The sequence below is a fragment of the Ictidomys tridecemlineatus genome, chromosome 6 (genome assembly GCF_052094955.1).
Source record: "Ictidomys tridecemlineatus isolate mIctTri1 chromosome 6, mIctTri1.hap1, whole genome shotgun sequence".
Lineage (NCBI taxonomy): Eukaryota > Metazoa > Chordata > Mammalia > Rodentia > Sciuridae > Ictidomys > Ictidomys tridecemlineatus.
The window spans coordinates 226,389-251,225 of record NC_135482.1 but is presented as its reverse complement, the minus strand read 5'-3'; the positions used below and the strand labels follow the sequence as shown (position 1 = coordinate 251,225).

Sequence of the window (24,837 nt, the reverse complement as noted above, 5' to 3'; positions counted from 1 at the left end):
CAGACCCTGTTGGACCTGGGTGCTTCACCTGACTACAAAGATAGCCGCGGCCTGACACCCCTGTACCACAGTGCCCTGGGTGGCGGGGATGCCCTCTGCTGTGAGCTGCTTCTCCATGACCATGCGCAGCTGGGGACCACGGATGAGAATGGCTGGCAGGAGATCCACCAGGTGGGTAGAGAGTGTGCTGCAGGGTCTGGCTGTGTGCAGATGGGGGCCCAGCCTCTGTCTGGCCTCTGCAGTACTTCCCTCCTCTCTAGGCCTGTCGCTTCGGGCACGTGCAACACCTGGAGCACCTGCTATTCTACGGAGCCAACATGGGTGCCCAGAATGCCTCGGGAAACACAGCACTGCATATCTGTGCTCTCTACAACCAGGTGTGACCATACATGGTGTTCTATATGTGTGCACTGCCTGTTGGAGTGCCTCAAAGCACGCCCGTGTGCACGAGTACACATACATGTGCCTGCTGGCACACAGGTGGCTCAGTGTCCCAGGCTGTGTGCCATTCCACCTGTGTCCTGTGTCCTGCAGTGAGTGGTGGTTACAGGATGGCCTTATGGGCCTTCCTGTACCGTCTGTCTCCTGAATACAGATGTATCCTGTGTGTGTCCATATAGGCCCACGAGGCCATCTTGGTGTTCACTGGGCACATCCAGACCCTCTGGGCTGGTCGGACCTTCCCAGGCATACCTACCTGGGGTTGGGGGTCAGATGGCTGTGTGCAGAGAACATGTAGATGTGAGTGCCCTATCCTACACAGCTGTAGGTGCACCTCTGCGTGTGCCTCTGGCTGCACCTGGTCTGGTCTCTCCAGCCATGCAGCGTGACCCCTGCTGCCTCCTGACAGGAGAGTTGTGCTCGGGTCCTGCTCTTCCGAGGAGCCAACAAGGATGTTCGCAATTACAACAGCCAGACGGCCTTCCAGGTAGGTTGGTTCCTGGGAGTGAACTGGGGCAGCCTGCCTCTGTAGGCTTTGGTTTTTCCAAACTTTGGTTCTCTGGAAGGAAACAGGGGAGAGAGTCCACTTTCTGGATTGCTTTGGGAGGAGGTGAGCAGGATGGGCCAGTGGTGGGATGTGTGGGATGTCCAGGCAGAGAGGAAGGTTGGGGGGCTCGAGGCAGTGGGAGGGGCAGACAGGAAGACCGGAGAACAGGTGTGGATGCAGGGATCAGACCCCAAAGGGCACCACCTGGCTCCCGACTTCCCCAGGGAGGCCTCTGAGTTCTCAGTTGGGCCAGGCAGCCTGGGACATGTCGCAGGGGCTGATGGAGGTGGAGCCCAGACCTCTGCTGAGGCCTGTGGTGGTGGGGTCCAGCAGGATGGAGGCAGTGGTGCAGGGGTTTGGGCACATCTGGGAGTAGCTACGTCAGGGCCTCTCAGGTGACTGGTGACTGGCCCATCAGGGGTATAGTCAGGGCAGATGAGGGCTGCAGGTTGGCAGCTGGGGAGCTCTGGCCGACCCAGGAATGAGGGTTGTGTGGAGGGGAGTCTGTCCCCGTGTGCCTGGGACCATCTCCTGGCTGGGAAGTCTCTTGGTCCTGGGCGGACTGGGTGGGGGGTCACTGGTTTCGGGGTCTGTGTGTCGTACCCTGTAAGTGCTGTCTCCGGCTAGTTGTGTCCCAGTTGGACTGCAGGGTCGTCACTAGAGAAGAAGACTGTGCAGAGCAGCCTCGGGACTTCTGGGAGCAGCAGGGGGTCGGGTGCCCCAGACCTCCTCGCCACTCTGCGTGTCCTGACCTCCCCTTTCTCCCAGGTGGCCATCATTGCAGGGAACTTTGAGCTGGCAGAGGTCATCAAGACTCACAAAGACTCCGATGTTGGTGAGTTCTGCCCACCCGTGGGCCCTGTGTGGATCTGTGTGGGTATTAAAGGGCAGGAGTGGGTATTCAAGTGGCATGTCAAGGCCCCCGTCTGTCAGCCCAGGGCCAGGCCCAGAAAGGGCCGAGGTTGATAGACGGATGTTTCCGTCAGGATCGGGAGCGTGGTGAGCCAGGCTGGCACTGGGCTGAGGGTTGAACTTAGGGTCAGGGTCTGTGTTTTCTTCTTGGGTCCTAGGAAGGGCCACCTGGGGGCACAGGGCTGTGGATCCCATTGCAGCCTGGAAAGTGAATGCCTTGGGGAGACCCTAGCCTGCCTTTAGGGTGACAGAGATCTCCAGTGACGAGGTTGAAGACAGAGGTGGTCAGCACAGGCCCCCTCCAGTCAGGCTCTACGCACCTGGTGGCCCGTGTGTCGGGGATGATGTGCTTGTGAGTGACTCATGGTCCCTGGAGGAAGACCAGGATCTGCACATGCAGCCTGGCCCAGGCAGGTGGGAGGAAGGGCCAGAACATACTCTTGCACCTTGGGGAATGTGTGCCCGGCCGGCCATCTTGTGCAGGGGGGAGGGGGCTGGACTTGCAGGAGCCCTGGAGCCTCCCCCCAGGACAGTGCTGGCCACACCCTCTAGCTGCCTGGGTGGAGTGGGCTTCTATGTCTGTGGCTCTTTCTGGAACATGGGCCCAGGCTCCCCTTCTGCCCTGGATGTCTGTTGCTGTGGTTAGAATCTCACGATGGTAAGGTATGAATCTCAGTATAATCAGGGCTGGGGTCGGACTTTGGACAAGGGTTGAGATTAAGGTTGATTTTGTGTTTAGGGTCCCTTCCTCTGTGGAATTTCCCCTGAATCACTCCTCTCCACAAAGTCCCCGGAGCCCCAGCAGGGTGAGGGCAGACCCTCCGCTGTGTGGCAGCTGTGTGGAGCCCATAGTCCTGGGTCCAGGTTCTGGCTAGGAGAGAACTGTGGGGAAGTTTGGGATTTGAATTAGGGCCAGGACAGGCTGATGGGGCATGAGAGGTGGCCTCTGGCCTGTGTCACTTGGCGGCCACCTCTTCTGCTGTGGCATCTGGTCTGGGAAGGCCGTGAAGGTCTGGTGCCTCACTTTCTCTTAAGTCAAGTGAGGTCTTTACCACTGTTCCAGTCCCTCTCCACTCTGGCCTCCTGCAGCTGAACTCTGGGAGGTAGGTGGCCTCTAGCTAGTTGGTTGGAGGGAGGGGGCTTGTTTGTGGTCCAGGTGGAGGGGTAAGAGGACCCTGCTGCCATCCTCCTAGGTCTCGGGGTCACCAGCGTGGAGGCTTGATGTTCTTCAACCCAGGTGTGCTTGCTTGGTGGGGTGAGACCCACTGTCTCTGTGCTGCAGAGTCATTGTTCAGTTTTCGGTGGACACAACATCTCGATTTATTTTCTGTGGTGCTGAGGATCGGGCCCAGCGCCCCACACATGCCAGGCCAGCGCTCTACCACTTGAGCCACATCCCCAGCCCTGGCCACACACCCTTGACACACCATTGTCCCGTGTGCAGGTGGGGGCATTCATGAGGTTGATTCTGAGCCCCTATCTCAAGTCACTGTCAACAACCCCCTAAAGGATGATGATGGGGCCTTTTGTTTGTTTGTTTTTTAAACAAAGAAGGAGACTCAGGCCCTGCTCCCATCGGCACACAGCTGCTCAGGGACACTCCCTGAATTGCCCCCAGGATTCCCCTGTCCTTCCAGGCCACCCCCATCTCATGTCCCACTTAGAATTTTAAAAAAATGACCTCCCTGTTTTTGTCCAGCCACTTGTTTATGAGTGATGGACCAAACCTGGCAGTAAGTGCCACCGTTGCCCAGAGGAGAAGCTGGAGGGGATCTGCCCACCCATCTTGCTCCTTATTCCTCAGTGAAAGTATCACCTGGTGACTCCAGGGAACCATGTCATCCTCCAGAGGCAGGACACCTCCTGCCCCTGTGTGCCTCTGGCCCACAGGGTAGCCTTCTCTTTCCCTCTCAGGTATCCTCCTTGCACGTGTGTGTTTTGGGGGCCTTGTGGGCCATGGTGCACTTGATGAGTGCCCTGGAGCGGCACGTGCTGTATAGTGACCACACTGCACACCGTCCAGTGTAGGTTCTGACCCAGCTGGCCTCGGTGGCACTGAGGTTCTGCCCTGAGCCAGCTCTAGGTGCAGCAGTGTTGTGGGTCCTGCAGCCACACTGTGTGATGGGCACAGACCTGGCTTGAAAGACAATACCCAGCAAGCATGTCCAGCCCGTAGCCCTCATCTTTTTTTTTTTTTAATGGAAGTGAAATATACATACTGTAAAATTTTGATTGAATAGTTCTGTGGCCTTTCTTGTATCCACAATGTTGTGCAACCAATTCTTTTGAACCTCAAAACATTTTTATCTTCCATAACTACCACAGATGTGCTAAGCAGTCATTCTGCAATGCCCTCTCCCCAGCCTGTTGGCATACACACACTTTCTGTCTCTGTGGATTTACCTTTTTTGCTCTTTCATGTAACCAGAATTGTGCAGGGTGACTCTGTGTTTGGCCTCTTTAACTCAACATGTGTTTGACCTTCCTCTATCTTATAGGGTGTTTCACTGCTTTGTTACTTTTTATGGCTGAATAATATTCCAGTGTTTTATGTGACATGTTGTTTATCCATTCATCCTTTGGTGGATATGTAGGTTGTTTCTACCTCCCTCTTGCCACTGCCCCTGGCTTGGTACTGGGGATGGAACCCAGGGGTGCTCTACCCCTGGGCTATATCCCCAGCCCTTTATTTTTATTTAATTTTAAATTTTTTGAATTTTTTTTGTGATCCTGGGGCTTGAACTCAGGGCTGCAAGCTCTCTGTCAGGAGTCACTTTCTTGATAATGTCTTTTGATGTCAAAATGTTAACTTTATGAGATCTAGTGTATCTCTTTATTTTTGACTTAGGGGTCTCCCTGAGTTGCCCAGGCTGGTCTTAAACTCTGGGTTCAACTGATCCTCCTGTCTCAGTCTCCCAAGTAGCCGGGACTACAGACACATACAACGGTACCTGGCTAGTTTTTCTTTTACCACTCATGCTTTTGATGTCATATTTAATAATCGACTGCCACATTTAAGGTCATTTAAGCACATTTCAGTTTTAAAGAGTTCATTGGCATGTTCTGCAGTCATGAATGGGGAGAATCACAGAAGCAAAATGGAGCAACTTGCTCAGCTGGACCTTGGTTGGTGGATTCTGATTGGACCTGTTTCTAGTTTCAGTTTACCGTTTACAGTGGGCTTTGGTGTGTTCGTGTAGGAATTTACAGTGCCAGAGCCACCCCCATCTAGTGGCTTCCCAGTGAGAACTTTAAAAAATGACCTCCCTGTGTCTGTTCAGCACTTGTTCATGAGATTGACCAAACCTGGCAGTAAGGGCCACCATTGGAGCTGGTGGTCGCTGTGGCAAAAGTCCTCTGTTGTTCCTCTCAGTTTCCTTGTTCTGAACACACTGTGAGACGGCCTGGCGTCCTGTCGATGCCTGCACACATTCAGGCCTTGACAGGAGGTAGTGTGCCGCAGACACTCCCGTGGTGGCTGTCAGAGGGTGACACCAGAGACCAGGTGCTCCCTGGCCAAGGACTCCCAATCAAGCTACATAGTTCTTCTTTGGAGCAAAAGAAAAGCAAAATCAATCAATTTATAGCAAGCCATAAATTCAGCTGAATCCAGAGGGAGTGAGCCAAGGGGTTTCCAGACTCGGACTCCAAGGAAGCGTGTTTCCTGGCCTGTGGTCAGAGCGTCTTGGTCCTGGCATTGGGCATCTTGCTGGGCTCCCAGTGGCCCACACGCAGGGGTGGGGCCACTCCGGGGTGGGAAGAACCCCGGAATCGCATCCAGGTATCCATCTGCAGCTTGTGGGGTTTCAGGAACAGGGCAGTTCTTGTTAGTGATGCCAAGTAGGAAAAGTGGGAGGAGAGTAGATTGGAGGAATCCAGAAGAATTCAAGATCCAGTCCACCCACAGGTAGATAACAAAATCTGAAAACCATGAGCTGGGGCTACAGCCTAATAACAGGTGCACTGTGGTTTTCCACCAAGGCGTGATTTTTTGTCTCTGTAGTTGTCCTCGTTTCTGCCAAGGTAATCAGAGTGCGATTGATTGAATGTGCAGTGATTCAGCCGTGTGAAATCTGGCCAGAGTTTATGTAAAGGCAGCACAGATGGTAGTTGACCACGTAGGCTCTTTACATTTGTTTAGTTGCTACTTTTCATAAGGAACCTTAGATTGGACTTTTAAAAACTTTGAAAGCTAGAAATCAAATTAAGGCAGATCAGACGTTACCTACAGTGCTTGTAGAGTTAGGAGAATTCTGTCTCCCCAGGTCTCCAAAACATCTTGAGGTTTGGGGACCTGCTACGAGGTACCAGTTTGTACTTATTGTGAGACTGGGAACCCCGGAAAGGCAGCATCCCTTACACATTCTCCAGGAGCAACATTCCAGTCAGGACCTTGATATTTCCAATTGTACCTTCCCCCAAAGAGAGGGGCTCTTGTTGAACCTGTGCAAATAACTGTTGCCACATAATTAAAATATACATAGTTAGCTTTCCAGATCCTGGAGGATCAGATAGGGAGAAAAATATTTTACTGTTACTCATGAAGATGTAATTTACTAAATTGCTACAAGCTATAAATAACTTAAAAGGAAAAAAATGTTTACTTAAATCTAGAAAATAAACCACTAACCAATAACATTTCAAATAAAGTCATAAAATCATTGTCTTCATCAGGTTTCAGTCCACATCATTAATTCTTGTTCTGCTTGATCTTGGTCAGCGGTTTATCCAAACTACTGTTTTTACTTTCTTTGTCTTAAGAGAGGGGGTCTTGCTAGGCATGGTGTAATCCCAGCAGCTCGGGAGGCTGTAATCTCTGCAGCTCAGGAGGCTGAGGCAGGAGGGTTGCAAGTTCAAAGCTGGTCTCAGCAAAAGCTAGGCGGTAAACAACTCAGAGAGACCCTGTCTCTAAATAAAATACAAAGTAGTGCTGGCGAGTGGCTCCATGAGTTTAATCCCTGGCTATTCCCCATAATAAAAAGAGAGTGTGTGGGGGGTCTTGCTGTGTTGCCCAGCCTGGCCCCTCTCTCCCAGGGCTCTTGTGGAGCTGAGGCTGTGGGTATTTGCCACTGCGTCTGTCCTGAAGTTGCTCCTCTTTCCTTATTCAGAACATGTCCTTCTAGTTACCACTGCTTTGGGGAAGCATGCCTCACTTCCCAGCCACATGCAGTGTTAGCTACTTATATTGATGGGCCCGTTCAACTCTTAGTAGCCTCAGTCTCTAAGGAAGATGAGTAAGGACTATGGAGCATTTAATGTTGGTGCCATCTCATAATACACATTTTCATGTCTTTCATTAACACCTAAGTATATTTAGCTTCTCTGTTACGTAAAGGCAAGATGCCAGAGTATGCGTGCTCTAAACATGTTCAGCAGTTGAACCCAGGGACACTCTGCCACATCCTCAGCCCTTTTTATTTCTTATTTTTAGCAGAGTTTTACAGTTACCGACACTGGCCTGTACTTTGATCCTCCCGCCTCAGCTCTAGTCACAGGGATGACAGGTCTGCAGCACTGCACCCAGCTGGTATTTCCCTGTTTTAACATGGGAATGATTCAACCATTTAATGATTATCAATATTTACTTTAATATTTTAAGTTACCCAAAGAAGATTTTGGAAACTATTTTTAAGTAGGCATATTCTATAAAATGTTAATTATTTTTGAAATTCTTCTTCTGCATTGGGGGGTTGCTGGGAATCAGACGTAAGGCATTGCCCAAGCAGGCAAACACTCTACTACTGAGCTGTACCCCTAGCCCTGATTTACTGTTCTTAACAATTTTTGCTTGAATTTCCCATGAAAACTTCAATGAGACACTAAACAAAGCCCAAACTGAAGGCCTTTGGGAAGTGCTATCCCCAAACATGCTGCTTCCGGTATCTTGGTCACCTGGCCTGGAAGGTGTTTGTAGAGAGCAGGTTAGGGGAGGGGCTTTCTTTGGATGCCCTGTCCTGTCTCCACAAACCCAGTGTCTTCTGTCTGCTCCTTTTACCATCATCCTGTTCTGCTTTATTTCTGTTGACAAATAAGGCAAGATTAAAAAATGTGTCCGAAGCCGAGAAATTTAAAAGTTAAACATGGTTCTTCCCTTCTTTCTTTTCCTTCCGTGACTGTCTTGTATCAAGCACTTCATTTTCACTGTATGTTTTGCTTTTAGGTTAATTTGTGGTTCATGGTCTTAAACATCTAGCAGAGACCATACATGTCTGTCCGACCAGCAGCCCAGGAAAACTGACATTGTCAAAATATTCATATTCTTGTTTTACTAACAATTTAAAAACCAGCTTTATGTACCAGAGATCTACCTAAATTTTGTGAACTTAGGAGGGAAAAACCCAAAACACATTTGGGCAGTTTCTCTGTTTCTGAGAGTTTTAGGAATCATTCATATGCAGGCTCATTTGTCCTGAAGCCAATTGAAATAAAACTTTCTTCAAGGATTTGTCAGTTGTTTTAGTCGTACCGTGTGAAAGATCATACAGACAAACACATACAACAGGCTGGGGTGTAGCTCAGAGGTAGGGTGCTTGCCTAGGGTTGATCTCCAGTACACACACACACACACACACACACACACACACACACACACACACACGCAGACAGAGAAAAAAAAGAAGAAGAAAGAGAAGGAGAAGTCTTTGAGGGCTGATTGGAATTCCCGTGGCCTGCGGTTTGTAATAGATTTGTCTTTTGTCTCTAGGTCTGGTGGATCGGTCATTCTAGGAACGGCTTTCCATGGTCATCTGTGGGTTTCAGGCTTTTTTTTTTTTTGCCACGTGTGGACCCCATGTGTGTTACTGTGGCCCCGGGCATCACCTCAGGGTGACAGGCACCTCAGGTCCCGTCACTATGTGCTTGGTCACCCGAGCTCAGGGCAGATCCCTGCTGCTGTGGCTCTGAGCTTGAGATCTTGACCACAGCACAGGGACTGAAAGGCAGACTGACGGCCTAACTTTTGTAAACACTGACCCAGTCCTCTCCTCTTCCTCTGGGTGGGACTGTAGACCAGGGAAGAGTCAGTGGTCATGAACAGGCAGAGGTCAGGGAGGAAACAGGTCAGACACCTCTGCGTATCAGTCCAAATAGAGTTTCTGTGGTTTTCAATGTCCCGGCCTCTTTTCCTGGGCCCTGATAGACAGGCCATCTTGCTTAGGTTAAGCCCACTGCACTGTGGTACCCAGACTTCTAGATCATTCAGTAAGATTCTCCATTTCTCTAGAAAGTTCAGGCTTCCAGATAGAGTCCCAACTCCCTGGGATAAATAAGCCAGCAATTCCCTGTCTTTCTGGGACCTCTCATCCCACGGTATTTTACCAAAGCCAGTCAGCACCTGTCTGGTTTCTGCTGTGACTTTAGAACCCAGTGCAGATCAAGAATTGCTCAAATGAACTCTCATCAATGGCAGAGCCCAGAGATTGTGCTTTGTTTGCTTCTTGCCCCTGTTAAATATCATCACTTTGAATGCAAGATCTGATAAAAGAAAAACTGAAGCACATTTAAATTTTAAAAATTTTAAAATTTTTATTTTGAAAAACATGAGTATTCTGCAATCAAGAACAGCATGGAGGTAGTGCTCTTCCGGGAGGGGCACGGGAAAAACACTTCAAGAGTAGTTGTGGAAGCAGGACCGAGGGACTGTGCTCAGCTGGACCTTGGTTGTGGATTCTGATTGGACCTGTTTCTAGTTTCAGTTTACCGTTTACAGTGGGCTTTGGTGTGTTCGTGTAGGAATTTACAGTGTCAGAGCCACCCCCATCTAGTGGCTTCCCAGTGAGAACTTTTTCTACCATTCTGTTTTTTTTCTAAGAGAATTATGGGTTTAGCCCTTATGTTTAGGCATTGATTTATTTTAAGTTAATGTTTGTATGTGGTGTGAGGTAGAAATCTGTCTTCATTTTTTTGCATATGGATATACAATTGTCTGGCACTGTTTGTTGAAAGGACTCTCATTCTTATCCCATTGAATGTTCTTGGCATTCTTTTCAAAATCATGTGGCCATCGATATGTGGGTTCATTTCTGGGTTCTCAGTTGTATCCCATTGGGTCTATGTGTCTGTTTTTTTTTTTTTTGGGGGGGAGGGTACTTCTGTACCACTGAATTACAGTCCTTTTAATGTTTAAAAAAATTATTTAAATTTTTTTTAATTTTTTAAATTTATTTTTTAATATTTATTTTTTAGTTCTCGGCAGACACAACATCTTTGTTGGTATGTGGTGCTGAGGATCGAACCCAGGCCGCTTGCATGCCAGGCGAGCGCGCTACCGCTTGAGCCACATCCCCAGCCCTTAAATTTTTATTATTAATATTTTTTAGTTGTAGATGGACACAATGGCTTTATTTTATTTATTTATTTTATGTGTGGTGCTGAGGATCAAACCCAGTGCCTCACAAGTGCTAGGCAAGTGTTCTAATACTGAGCTACACCACCAGTCCCCTTTTAATTTTTAAATTTTTTTTTATTTTGTGATGCTGAGAATCAAACCCAGGGCCTCACTCAGGCCAGATAGCTGTTCTACCACTGAGCTACATCCCTAGCAGCCCCCTGCCCCCTTTTTCTTTTCGATTTTTGAGACAGGGTCTCACTAAGTTGCTTAGCACTTCATTGAGTTACCCTGGCTGGCTTTGAATTTATGATTCTCCTGCCTCAGCCTCCCAAATTGCTGGGATTACAGGTGTGCACCATCACGCCTAGCCTACATGTTTCTTCTTATGCCAGTATTCACATGATTTTGATTGCTCTTGCTTTGGTGAGTTTTAAAATTAGGATGTTTCAAATCTAGAGATTTCCTTCAACTTTGTTCCTCTTTTTTGATACTGTTCACATTGTAACTCTGTGAAAGTTTTATAATTGGGAGGTTTCAAATTAGGTTTTCTTCAATTTTGTTCATCTTTTTTATAGTGTTTTGTTTAATCAGGGCCCCTTGCAATTCTTTGTGGATCTGAAGATTTTCATTCTATTGCTGCAAAAATAACTTTGATAGGCTTGCATTGGATCTGTGATCATTCTGTTAGGACCGATATCTTTTTAACAATATTCTAATTAATGACATGAGATTCCCTCCCATTTGTTTATTCTTCTTTAAGAAATGTTTTGTCAGGTTTGGTTTACAAATCTTTTACTTTCTTAGTTAAATTATTCTTGGGTATTTTATTTTTTTTGGATGCTATTACAAATGGAGTTATCTTAATTTTCTTTTGGATTGCTCACTGCTTGTGTATAGAAACAGGTGATTTTTGTACATTTTGTACCCTAGAACCTTGCTCACTTTGTTTATTTGCTTTGGTAGCTTTCTTGGTGATTCTTGGGATTTTCTATGTTTAGGATCATGCCATCTGCAAATACAGGTAAATGTAACTCTTCATTCCCAATTTGGATGCCTTTCATTTGTTTTCTTTTCTTTCCCCCTTTCTATACCTTGTTTTTCTTCTAATTGCTCCCCTAAAGTTTCCAGTACAGTGCTGAATAGTGTTAATAAAAGTGGGCTTCCTGACTCTGCTCCTGATCCTAAGGAAAGCTTTTGACCTTCTTTCCTGAGTGGGATGTTGGCTGTGGGTTCTTTGCAAGTGTGTCTTGCCATGTTGAGGATGTTTCCCTCCATTCTTACTGTCTGGTCCTCTGTATCGGTGGAAACAGTCATAAGGTTCCCCCTCTGTTCTTATTGATGTCATGTATCACATGAATTTCAGTGGTCTCTAGATATATTTCTTTTTTCCTCTTTGTTTTAGTGCTGGGGATTGAACCCAGGGGTGCTCCATCACTGAGATGCATCTCCAGCCTTTTTAAAATTTTATTCTGAGGCTTTTAAAATTTCTATTTTGAAAAGTATTTTTATTTATTAGAGGCAGCTTGCCTGGGACGTGGCCGCTCGATGGTGGCTTAGTTATAGAGTGGCTGAATGTGGCAACTTAGGAACCTGGGACCTCCTGGCTCGCCTCTCCCGTCACTGGGTTGTAGGCGCGTGCCCCTGTGCCTGGCTGGTCTTTTTCTTTGTCATGTCTTTATCTGGACTTGGCAATACCGGTCCCAAAGGACGAGTTGGGAAGTGTTGCCCTGTCCTCTGTTTCGGAAGCCTAGGAGGGCTGCTGCCGACTCGGGTGTTGGCAGGGCCCACAGTGTGCCACAGAGGTTGGGCTTCTCTTCCTGGGAAGGTTCTGACTCTGAATTGCAAACTTTGGGTGTTACGGGTCTGCTTAGATTTTAGTTTCTTCTTGGTCTGTTTTGTTGATTTGTCTTCATCTGGGAATGTGCTCGTCTTATCTGGCTCATTGGATTTTTGGGGTGTTCTGACAAGAGCAGCTCTGAGAAGGAGAAGTGTTGTTTCAGTGTTTCATGGTTTCAGATGTTCACTTCATATCCGTGACTCCATTTCTCTGGATGTGAAGGGAGGCAGAAAGACCATCAAGAGGAAGGACATGGTGGGGGAAAGCTTCTCGGCTTATGGCAGCCAGGAAGCAGAGAGAAAAGGCCCCAGTGAGAGAGGAGCCAGAGACCAAACCTAATCCCTCAGGACACGACCCCAGTGACCCCCTTCCCTTAAGCCAAGCCTAGTTACCGCCCAGTAGTTCAGCCAAGTTACTGATCCATCCAATAGACGTGTGTATGGGTTCGGTTTCGGCTCTCATCATCCAATTATTTCACCTTTGAACATTCTTCATTGACTATGTAATGAGCTTTTTGGGGGACACCTTATATCCAAACTGTAACAGTTAGTAGGCAATTATTCATAGCATTATCTTGTAGTCTAATGCTACAGATATTTCTGGTTTTAGCTGATTTTGTCCATCTTCTCTCTTTTTTAGTCAGTCTAGTGGAAGTTTTGCCAGTTTTGTTGATACTTACAAAGACAATTTTTCATTTCATTGATTCTCTATTAGTTTTCTATTTTGACTATCTCTGCTCTGATCTTGTTATTTCCATTTCTCTAGTAGCATTCCTTCCTTTTGCTAGGTTGGTTCTTTTTCTGGTTCCTTAAGGTATACAATTAAGTCATTAATTTAAGACTTTCCTCTTCCTTTTTGGTCCTAGAGATTGAATCCAGGTCTTTGCCCATGCTGTACCCACAGCCCCATGCCTTTTTAAATGTAGATGCTTATAGCTATAAATTTACCTTTAAGTGTTGCTTTGTTGCATATTATCACTTTTGTTATGCTGAATTTTTGTTTTTGTCTCAAAATCAATTCTAATTTTCCTTTTAATTTCTTTTTTGATGTGGTTGTTAAAGTGTATGGCATTTAAATTGGGCATGATGGTGCACACCTGTAATTCCAGCTACTTGGGAGGCTGAGGTGGGAAGATCTAAGTTTGAGGCCAGCATGGGCAACTTAAACTCTGTGTCAACTGGATTAAATCATCAGTCTTCTGTCTGTCTGTCTTTCTCCCCCCCCCCCCACAGGTGTGGCATTTAATTTTCATATACAGATTTTCCAGTTTTCTTCTATTCTTTATTTTTAGCTTCATTCAATTGTGCTTGAAGAAGATACTTTGATTTTAGTCTTTAAAATGTATTGAGATTAGATTCGTTTTGTTCTCCAACGTGGGGTCTATGTTGTTCCGTGTGCACTTGAGAAGAGTTCTCTAGTGTGCCCCCTGCTGGGTGGGAGAGCCACATGCCTGCGAGGTGGACGCCTTAGGTTCCTCTCTTCACTGCTCTTCTCTCCAGGGCTCTGTCCACTAGGAAGCGCAGTGCTGGCACCTACGGCTGCCCTGGTGACTGCCTGTTCCCTCTTTAACCATGCCACTGTTGACTCCTGATAGTTTGTAGTCTGTTGTTTGGTGCTTATACATTAATAATCATTAATCTTGTGATTAGTTGAGCCTTTTACCATTGTTTAATGTCCTTTGTCTTGTTACATTTTTAAATTTTAAAGTTGTTTTGTCTGATGTTAATGTAGCCTCCCGGCTTTCTTTTGGTTGCTATTTATGTGAGAAATCTTTTAACTCTTAACCTATTTATGTCTTTGGATCTAAAGTGATTTTCTAAGTATCATATGGTTGTATCACATTTTTTAGCTCATCATCTATTTCTAATAAAGTTTTATTGGAACACAGATATACCCATTTCTTTATGTATTTAATCACACTACTGTGGCAGAATTATAGAGACTATATGGCTTTCAGAGAAGCCTGAGATAGTTACCATCTATTTTCTTATGGTAATTTGATGAAACTTGGTCTTTTTCAGTTTACCTGGATACAGTTAACCCCTTAAATAGTCTTGCATAGCAGTGGTCTAGTAGAGTTGGTCATGGTTAGCCTATTTTGTGTCTACTGAAGCTCATGAAATGAGAAACTGACCGCAGATCTGGGCATACCGAAGCCTCATCAGGCTGAGAGGATAGCAGCTATGTGTCCCTGAAGCTGGAGGTAGAGGCAGCTTGCCTGGGATGTGGCCTGTCTATGGTGGCTTAGTTATAGAGTGACCAACTGTCACAGTTTGCCTGGGATTGAAGCAGTTCCTAGAACACAGGATTTTAGTTTTAAAACCTGGGCAAACTAGGACAGTCGGTCACCCAGCTGGCTCTTCAGAGTCTCACTGTGCCCTTCCACCCCAGTGCCATTCAGGGAAACCCCCAGCTATGCGAAACGGCGGAGACTGGCTGGCCCCAGTGGCTTGGCATCCCCTCGGCCTCTGCAGCGCTCAGCCAGCGACATCAACCTAAAGGGCGAGGCACAGCCGGCAGCCTCTCCTGGGCCCTCTCTGCGAAGCCTCCCCCACCAGCTGCTGCTCCAGCGGCTGCAGGAGGAGAAAGACCGCGATCGTGATGGTGACCAGGAGAATGACGCCGGTGGCCCTTCAAGCAGGGGCAGCCAGAGCAAGATCAGGTAGGAGGGGGCTGGGAGGCCCTGGTGGGGGAGGGTGCCAGCACTGGGCTAGGTGTGGCCGTGGGAACAGGGAGAGGTGGTGCCTGGCCTTGGGGCTTGATTTGAGGACTCTCGGGGCCTTGGACAGGCCTCCCTGGATGGAGGAGGGAAGAAGGTGAGGCCCTGTGGGCTGGGGCAGGCTGATGTACATTTGCTTCTGGTTCAAGCTGGGGCTTGCTCTAGATAGTGGACAACTGAGAGAACATTCTAGGCAGAGAGGGTGTGGTTAGAAAACTCACTGCAGTGTCGGGGCTGGTCATAAGTGAATGTGGGATGCCTCTTCATGAGGCTCAGAACCCACATGGGACAACCAGCCCTGTCTCCATGGTGTTCTGGTATCCCCAGTCCTGTACACCTAGAGAACTCTTTACCACCCCCTGTGCCCCAGGACACTGAGAAAGTAGGGAATTTGAGGGTTTTGGAGTCCCCAGGACTTACAGTAGGAGGTGTGGACTGCAGCAGCAGGCTGCACAGAGGGGCTTGGGGTGCCATTGTTCTCAGATTGCCACTGTGCTGGGTTCCTCCTTGGTAAGGTGGGATAATCGCATCCAAGGCATTCCCTTTGAAAAGCCTTCCAGGGTGCTGTAGAGGCGTGTCTGCTGTGACCCTGATGCACTGCATGGGCAGCCCCTGCTGGTTGTGGTGCCTGTGCTCCTTGTACCTTGAGAGCAGGAGTTGTCTTTGCTTCCCACTGTTTTCCAAGAGCCAAGCACATAGAAGGTGTTTGCAAACATTGTTGGAAGAAAGTATTATAACAGTGTGTTGTTTTGTGATGGCAGCTAGCTCTTAGAATCCTATCACTTGGTGCACCATTGAACAGAACAGCAAATGTGTCATCTGCATTCACTTCAGTGACTTATTAGACTGTGCCCCTGTGCTGTAGATGGGGGTCCTGATGCCCAGTTTAGTTCAGAAAAGTCATGGGACTAGGAGTTGGCTACCTGGGCCCAGGTGTTTGGCAGAGGGCTTGAGGTCTAGCAGGAGCTCATGGAAGACTTTGTTTCTGTACCCTTGCCCCTACTCATGCAGCCCCAACTCAGTGTTGACTTCAGTGTCTGTTTGTTTATGCCTAGACTTGCTGGACCCTGAAGGCTGCCTGTCTTGCCCCAAATTGCCATTCTCTCCTGAAGTTTTCACATAACCCCTTGGGCTTCTAAAGGGCAAATGGCCCTGTGGCTGAAAGAATGCGTTCAGGATGTTGCCACTTCCCAGAAGGGCTTCTCCTGAGTCTGAGCCCTGTGGCAGCCACAGCTTCCTGCACCTGCTTGTGTGTTCATTCACCCTTTCAGCAGGTGCAAGACAAAGACTTGCCATGTCATGACCCCAGCTTGCTGGCTCTGGAGGGTGGCAGGGTTCTTCCCTATAAATATCGGCTAGGTGCCTGTGTCACATGTGTTGGGAGCTAACAAGAGGGGCCCCAACTGGGTTTTAGGACATGGACAGCTGGGCCCAATATAAAGAAGCAATGAGGGGGTCAGTGACCTAAGTATTGGACTGCTCTGGTGAGTGGACAGGGGTCTGGGGCCCTCAGGAGAGGGATCAAGGAAGTTTGGTGCACTCAGGAAGGACAGCGTCAGGGCAGAGGAAACCTGTGGTCAATGGCCAGAGGATGGCTTTTGTGTAGAGGTGTGGGGCTCTGAGCCCCCTTGTTGGCTGAGCCTGGCGTGTAGTCCCTGGAAAGCCCAGAAATGTAATCTTCAGGGTCTGGCCCCAGTACCATACAACTGAACCTAGAAGGGTGAGTTTGGAGGAATTTGGAGCTGAGAGTGGGTAACTTAATTGCCAGCAGAATGGGCAAGATCAGAGTAGTTTAGTTGGTTGCAGTGTGGTGAAGGGCTCAGAGGAAGGAGAGGGAAGGTGCCCACGCGGGAGGCTGGAGCATAGTAAGTGCTCTAGTCTGGGAGAACTTGCCCTGTTCGGTGCTAGGGAGCTAGGGCAGGCTTTTGAGCAGAGTGGAGGTGGAGGATTGAGACCTCAGGCTCGGTGCCCAGGTCTGAGGAATGGTCTGGAGAGGGTGGTGAGCATGCAGTAGGCAGGGGCAGCAGGGGCAGGTGTCCAGGACACAGGCCCGGAGGGAGGGAATTGGGGCATAGGGTGTGAGGAGGCCAGGCTCCCAGACACGCTGCACCCCTCCCGGTCCTTCCCCAGCACAGGCGTCTTTTCGGGTGCCCAGAGACCCGCCCAGCCATCCCCTGCGCCCACCCAGCAGCCACACTGGGCCCCTCACGTCGCACCCCTGCTGGGTCCGGCGGGGTCCGCGAGGGCGCGGGCTAGCTGGGCGGGAGTCAGGCGGCCGCCGCCGCCCGCAGAGGGAGGAGCCGGCGGAGGAGGCGGGGCGCGGGGCGGCCGCGGCATGGAGCGAGCCCGGCGCGCCCGGGAGCGCAGCCCCGCGGCCCCGGAGCCCTAAGCGGGCGCGGCTCGTGCGCTGGCGGGAGCGGGCCGGGCGCGGCGGCGCGGCCCATGGAGCGGCCCCGGGCCGGGCCCCCGGCGGGCGGGCGGGCGGCGGGCGGGCGGCGGGCGCTGCGGCGGCGGCTGCGGTGAGGCCGGCGGCGGGGCCGGGCCGTGCGCCATGGAGGCCCCGGGCGCCGGCTTCGCGTGCCCGCTGCCCCCCGGCATCGCGTCCGTCACCTACGTGTTCGTTTACAGCCCCAGCGGGCCCGGCGGCCCCGGCCCTGCGCCCGGTCCGGGCCCGGCGCCCCCCGCGTCCCCCGCGCCGCCGCCCCGGGGCCCGAAGAGGAAACTTTACAGCGCCGTCCCCGGCCGCAAGTTCATCGCGGTGAAGGCGCACAGCCCGCAGGGCGAGGGCGAGATCCCGCTGCACCGCGGCGAGGCCGTGAAGGGTGAGGGGCGCGGGGGGCGGGGCCGGCGTGGCGGAGCCTGGTGGTCCGCGGGTGGGGGTGGCCCGGCCTTGCGGGATGAGCCCTGCCGGCTTCTGGTGTCCCCGTGAAGGGCTCTGGCCCTTGGACTCCTGTCATGTGGCTCTGCTTGTCATGATAGAGCCTCAGCTCTTGTCATGGGTGCTTCGGTGTCATGATTGGGGCTGATGTCACCAGGTCCCTGTATTTGAAGGACCCTACTATCCCATTACAGAGCTTCCTGGCATGTGTCACTTCCAAGGCTTCTTCCATGGGAATTCCAGGGATATGGTGGGGCGCTTGTCATCCTGGGGGAGACCTGACAGTTGTGGGTGTCTGTGTACTATGAACGTTTCTGTCATGGAGCTGTTTCTGGGGGTCTGAGCCCTCATCTTGGGGGTCTGTGTCATCACCGGGCCCCTTCCTCCAGTGTTCTGGGGCAGAAGGCATGGAGCCTAAGGTGGAAGCAGTTGTGAGGGCAGCCCTCCTGGTGCATCATGTGGTTTAGCCCTCTGGCCAGAGCACAATGACCCTGAGCTCTTGGCTGTGACCTCTGGGTGGGTGTCAGAGCCAGGAGGGTGGAGGGACCGTGGTCACTGGGGACACGAGCAGGAGTGGCCCCTGCCTCTGCCTTCTGTCCCATCCGTGTGTCCATCTGTGTGTCTGTCCCCCACATGCTTGTCCTGTGCCGAGCCCATCTGTTCCTTTCCCTCTTCTGTTGGGTCCCAAGATCTTCCCAGGGAAGAATCTGGGAGGATGTGGGAAGAGAAGGAGAGCCAGGGTGAGGGTTACGGGCAGAACCTGTTCCTGAGGAGGCTGGGAGGCCACTGTCCTGCAGCTCCCTACTACTCTCACCTCCTGTCTGGCTTCTGTCTCTCCAGTGCTCAGCATCGGGGAAGGCGGCTTCTGGGAGGGGACCGTGAAGGGTCGCACAGGCTGGTTCCCAGCTGACTGTGTGGAGGAGGTGCAGATGCGACAGTATGACACGAGGCGTGGTGAGTGACCTGGGCCCCCAGGCAGTTCCTGAGGACACCGCCCTTCCAGCCTCCCTTGGGTCTCTTGGGCACTGAATCTGGACATTCACAGAGGAAAGACGAGGAGTGCATTCAGACACACCCAAAGTAGATGGAAACTTGTGCACATAACACAGACACAGTGTGTACACAGTGGGTTATGTGTGCATGCAACCTGGTACCGTACACGCCACAGAAACACCTGTGATATGCCCACAGGAGGCACACCCTCGTGACCATGCCTCTGTGTGAGTGATCCCACACGTGACTCCTGTGGCTGTAACCACCCCTCCTGCCTAGTCCTCACAGAAATACCAGGTGCTAGGAGCTTGCAATTCATGTGTGGCTGGCAGACCAGTAAGGAGGTCAGTGTGAGAAAAGAGGCGTTTTTCCAAAGTGGACAGATTGTCCAAGTGGGCAGAGCAGGAGGCCTGGACCAGCCAAGAGGAAATGAGGCCAGTTGGGCCCCAAGGGGCAGTTGTAGGTACCCTGGGGCTGAGGGCAGCCAGTGAGGGATGGCCCCTGTCCTCAGCAAGAACCATGTGAAGGTGAAGGCTGCAGCTCCTAGAGGTGGAATGGCCCTAGTCCAAGCTGAATACCTGAGCTTCTAGAAGGGCCCCCTCTGGTCCTCTGGTAGATTCGGTGGCTGGTCCTTTGGAGCTCACTCCACGGGCCGGCTGCAGGTCTGGGATCTGACTTTGCAGTGAGCCCTCAGAACCTAGGCAGACCCAGGAAGTTACTTCTGGCCCAGAGAACTAATGGGATGAAGGAGCCCCTCCTGAGTGGTCACTAGTAGTTGTGTTCTGTGTCTGGATCTAGGTATTTATTTCCCTCCTTCTGCATGTGAAAGGATTGGGTGTAGGGTTGCTGGGTCCCCTTCCCTGGTGTGAGTTTCCCAGGGGAGCCCATTCCCCCCTGTGGCCAGTACCTCTGCCCGCTGCCCAGCTTGGCAGAGGCCTAGGGAGGCAGGACCTCGGCTGCTGGTCTATTGCTGGCTAGCCTTTGCTTTCTCAGATGGCTGTTCCCTAACTTCCTGAGGTCTTCCTGGTAGCCCTTCTGGAGTGTGGAAGGGCCTGGTCCCTTCTTCTCAGTCTGTGAAGGGTGGGTGTAGTGGGGTCCAGGTGGGAAATGATTTTAGAGATCTGGGCTCTGGTCTGACTGGACAGGAGAGGAGGAAGGGTGGTATCTCTATGCCCGAGGCAGAGGAGCCAGTCCTATGCTCCCCCAGTGTGGGTCACAAAGGTTCTAGTTTGAAAACTGTGGATACAGGTACATTGAGACCTCAGTCTGAAACTTGGGAGGGAGGGAAGTTTGGGCTGGAACCAGAACTCAGGAGCAGGTGTTCACTGGTGTGCCCCATGCTGCACCTAGGCTGGCTTCTCAGAGGCCTGGCCCAGGCATCAAGCAGAGCAGGCGTGCCTGGCAGCCAGGTGGGTGTGCTGTGCCACTGTGGTGGGGCCTGTGGGTGGTCTTGAAGGAGCCAGAGAGGGTGTCCGTGTGCGTCAGGCCCAGACAGTGCTATAGAGCCACACATGGTGTCCCTCCATGTACCTGAGCAGTTCAGTTTTGGTACTTCATCCGTCAAGTGGTGGACAGCAGTCCCAGGAGGCGGGGCCATTTTTACTCACCATTTCTAAGGGAGGCCTCAGCCTGAAGGGTAGGGTCTTTTTGTTCCATAGGCAGGCAGCCTTGTGAGGGATGGCAAGCTGAAGTGGGGGGCCTGAAGCCAGTCATGTGGCTTTGGGGTAGAGGGAAAGGATGGTGTGGTGGTAGGAGTTGACCAGGCCAGGGCTGCTTGATTGTGCAGGTATTTTAATGTCAGGGTCAAGATCCAAACAGGACCGAGCTGTCAGAAGTTCACAGAGAAGAGAGAGAGCCACGGAGTAGCCGGTGTGGGGACCATGGCCTGAGACCTGAAGGCAGCTGCAGGGCCTCTAGGTGGAGCTGCAGATGAGGGTGTGTAACTGGGGAAGAGGTGTCAGAGGTACTTGGGTAGATGGGAGCTCCTAGGGCTTTGCAGAGGCAGCTTGTAGGCAGTGGGCAGGAGCAGTAATGGCCTCCCTCTGACCTGAGCTGCAGGCCCAGTTAGCTACTCTGGGCAGAACCTCCCACTGGGACTCAGGTTTATTTCTGCTAGAGGCCAGAGAGCAGATTAGCAATAGGAACCTGCTTCCTACAGGCTCAGATTAAAAAAAAAAAAAAATCTGATTCAGGGACCAGAGTGGGGACAGAGAAGGACTTATAGGCCAAGGAGGGGACACTGTGCTGAGGAACACAGGCCTGTATGGTGTCCAGGGTCAGCATTTGCTCCAGGACCAGAAGACAGGCACTGAGCAGAGGTGGGCTTCGTGTGGCACTGTTGCAGGCTCAGGGAGTTGAACTGTGAGGACAGTAAATGCTGAGACCAGTTTGTGCAGGGACCTTGAGGTCCAGTGTGCTGGAATGCTGTCCCTCCCTCCCCGCCCCTTTGGTTCTCATTTAGGGGGCTGTTTCTGGATGTTTTCTCTCCAGCAGATTTTCATGTGTCTGATTGACAAAACCAGAGAATGAATTTATAATAAATACTATGTGTTTGGTTGACAAAAAAACTAAAAATGAGAGGTTAGTCCATAGCTAGAGGCTAGTGAATGCAAGTTTGGGGTCCTTTGGCAAGCAGGCAATGTAAGCATTTCTATGACGGTTGACCTGGAGAGGAGTGTGGTGAAAGCCAGAAGGGATCTGAAGCCACATCTGCATGGTATTTAGGCGTGATCTATGCTGATTTCTGAGCTTCAGAATGGACAATGTGGGCATGTCACAGAGGGACTCAGCCACAGCAAGTGGGTATGTGCGTGGAAGGGGCCAGGGGATGAGAATACAGGTTACTAGAACCTAGGGACCCTCCAAGATAAATCTTCTGACTCTGTAAGGAGAGGCTCCAAGGAGATAGTTCCTTACTGAGAGTCTTGCCCTTATGGAAGTCTGCCATGCCTGAAATCTGGCCCCTTGCTTTTCTTCACATCCATGTCTTTTTTTTTTTTTTTTTGGTAGTGGGGGTGTGGTGGTGGTGGTACTAGGGATTGAACTCAGGGGCACTCGTGCACTGAACCACACCCCCAGCCCTATTTTGCATTTTACTTAGAGACAGGGTCTGAGTTACTTAGCACTTCACTTTTGCTGAAGCTGGCTTTGAACTTGTAATCCTCCTGCCTCAGCCTCCTGAACCACTGGGATTACAGGCATGTGCCACTGTGCCAGTTAATAGCCATGTCTTCTGGTGTGAATAGGAGCTCTTTCTCCTCCTATCTGGCTATGGCTTCATCTCTGTGGGTATCTGCTGCATCTGTCCTTTGACTCAGCCAGTCATCCCCTACACCTACCACCCACCCCTGTGCACCCACCCCTTTCAGGTGACCTACCCAATCTGCCTGTACCTCTATTGATCATTCATCAATCCATTCATCTCTCTATCAACCCATCCACCCATCCACATCCATCATGCATCCTTCCACCCACATATCCATCCATCCATCCATCCTTCTCTCCATCAAGCCACCCAGATCATCTGTCTGTTCATCATCCATCTCTCCATCAACCCTCTTTCTTAGTCAGTCCATCCATCTGGCATCCATCCGTACATATATGTATTTCTCTTTAGCCCAGCCATCTATCCTCTCTCTACCTCCACCCACCCGTCCATTTTATACATTCATTCATTTTTTTTCTGTCCATGCAGTATAGATCCACACACACACACAGGTAGTTGAGCACCATATTCTCTTGCTGTTAGGTGCCAGGTGCTGTGCTAGGCACTGGGACCACACAGAGAATAAGATGTGGTCTTTTCCTTCAAGGAACTCACAATTATTGGAGAGACAGGTCACAAGACATGGTAGGTTCCCTCTGATCTCATTTCTGGTCACTCTCTGGCTCCCTTTGCTCCAGCTGCATGGTGTTCCACACTGTCCCTCCTACCCTAGGCTGGTGGTCAATACCTGGGCTCCACCCTGATAGCCCAGGCTTGGAGGCCCTCACCCCCACGTCCCTGAGCCTTTGCTTGGCTGTCCTTACAGGAGAGGCCTTCCTGAGATGCCCTGGAACCACGCTGTCTCTGCCTACTTGATGTGCTTTCTTTGCTCTTGAGCACTTGCCAACCTTTGATGTGTTATGTATTTGTGATTTATTACATCTATTACAGAATAGCTTATTAACTCCACAAGGGCAGAAACTTTGCTCTGTTCTCTGCTGTGTTCTTAGAACTAAAACAAACAGGGCCTGGTGTATAGTAGGAGCTCAATAAATAGTTGGTGGAGTTAAAAATGAGTCTTGAGAATGGACGAGGGAGGGGGCCCCTGAGGGTCAGATGCGAGGCAGTCGGGGTGCCGCCCCGGGGTCTTTGGAGACCTCAAGTGTGGAACCAGAAGCGTGAGGAACCTGCCGGAGGAGCCAGCCTGGAGTCCACCTGAGGTCTGGTTGGCAATGTGGGCCAGACTCTCAGGAGACCAGCAAGGCCGGGGGGGCAGCTGGCAAACCTGACCACTTCCACAGTGGCCTCGAGGGACTTAGAGATCAAAGGACAGATGGGGATAAACTTCCATGGGATGCAGTGAGGGCAGGGAAGGGGGACCCAGCTTCCCCCCCTGAATCTTTTCCCACATTTCAGAGGCAGGTCTGCAGCAAGGGACACCCTAGGGCTGCACATCAGGCCTATGGAGGAGAGTTCAGTGCTGTTTCCAGGCTGGTGCGCGCGGTGGACAGCACAGCTCTGCATGGGCGTGCGGGTCGCATACACGCAGATGTGACTGGCACCTGCTGAAATCCACTCATGCTCGTGCCAGAGCACAGTGCTGCACACTCTGCTGGTCACAGACACAGCGTGAGCACAGCGTACACATGACTGGTCTCACACGCACCCTCAGGCTTTCTCCTGTGCTCACTGACTGGATGGCCCTGGCCTTGTCTGGTCTCCTGTGGTCAGCTGTGTGCTGTTCAGGAGAGAGAAGCCATGGCTGCTACCCACTTGGGCCCTGGCTGCCAGAGGCCAGAATTCCCTGCCTGGTCCCCTTAGCCTTCCTGCCTCAGACCTCTGGACCCAGGACCCCAGCAGTTGGGGTCCCCACTTCCATCTGGGTACAGCCAGGCCCAGGGTGTGTGTGGACAGACTGTGAGCAGCTTAGTCGAGAGCAGTTCAGCCAGTTGGAGGTCATGGCCGTTCCTCAGCTCCTGATACTCCCTCCAGAAACCCGGGAGGACCGGACGAAGCGGCTTTTCCGCCACTACACGGTGGGCTCCTATGACAGCCTCACTTCACACAGGTACTGGCAGGTGGGACAGGGTATGGACACACAGGGACACTGGTGGGGCCTGGCAGGTGTCGGGGGGGACGTGTGGTGAGAGGGAGGGCCAGGGTGTGTGGAGATTGGAGGAAGGTGAGGACCAGGTGCCTGGCCACCTCTGCATTCTGCAGTTCAGGTCAGCCTCGGGCAATCCTGGGATGATCTGCACTGTGGGACCCTGTGGGACCCTGTGGGGTCTGCCTGGCTGCCATGCTCCCCAGCTGCCAGGCTAGCCTTACCCCCGCCCCCTGCTTTCCTCCGTCAGTGACTACGTCATTGATGACAAGGTGGCTGTCCTACAGAAACGGGAACACGAGGGCTTTGGCTTCGTGCTCCGGGGGGCCAAAGGTAAGGGTGTGAGTGCTGGGTATTCTCCGTATCCTGCTGCCCGCTGCCCACTGTCTCCCATGGCTCCTCCTGCCTCTGCCTGGGCTCTGGCTGTGTAGTGTGGGGCTCCGTGGGACAGGGCAGAGCCACCTCCTCCACTGCTTTCCACTCTGCCAGGAGCCTAGCAGAGTGGGGACCTTTCTGGTCGGGGAATGGGGGTCTGTGCTGGATTCCTGGGCTGGGTGGCCCTGCCTGCTGCCCTCCCTGCTGCCCTCCCCGTCCCAGGTCATTCTGCCACAGTTGTCACATGTTCCATGAGCTGAGCTGCGTGGAGGCTGCTGTGTGCTGGCCGCCCCCACCGAGCCGCACTGGTGAGGCACCTTTCCTGCTCCCCCTGCAGCAGAGACCCCCATCGAGGAGTTCACGCCCACGCCGGCCTTCCCTGCGCTCCAGTACCTGGAGTCGGTGGATGTGGAGGGTGTGGCCTGGAGGGCGGGACTGCGCACGGGAGACTTCCTCATCGAGGTGAGCCCCAGCCTGGGCCGGCACAGCCTGCTGGG

General features: G+C 51.4%; 1 protein-coding gene across 9 annotated transcripts in view; it reads left to right on the top strand.

Annotated features, from left to right (window-relative positions):
* Nucleotides 1-24,837, top strand: part of Shank3 (SH3 and multiple ankyrin repeat domains 3) — a 59,618-nt gene that overhangs the window by 5,648 nt on the left and 29,133 nt on the right. For all 9 annotated transcript variants that reach the window (XM_078052464.1, XM_078052461.1, XM_078052462.1 and 6 more), the window contains exons 8-17: nucleotides 4-171; nucleotides 261-377; nucleotides 851-928; nucleotides 1,757-1,823; nucleotides 14,458-14,728; nucleotides 17,414-17,607; nucleotides 18,504-18,617; nucleotides 23,854-23,929; nucleotides 24,216-24,298; nucleotides 24,678-24,802. In XM_078052464.1, coding sequence (XP_077908590.1) covers nucleotides 4-171; nucleotides 261-377; nucleotides 851-928; nucleotides 1,757-1,823; nucleotides 14,458-14,728; nucleotides 17,414-17,607; nucleotides 18,504-18,617; nucleotides 23,854-23,929; nucleotides 24,216-24,298; nucleotides 24,678-24,802 — 1,293 coding nt within the window. The remainder of the gene's footprint in view (nucleotides 1-3; nucleotides 172-260; nucleotides 378-850; nucleotides 929-1,756; nucleotides 1,824-14,457; nucleotides 14,729-17,413; nucleotides 17,608-18,503; nucleotides 18,618-23,853; nucleotides 23,930-24,215; nucleotides 24,299-24,677; nucleotides 24,803-24,837) is intronic.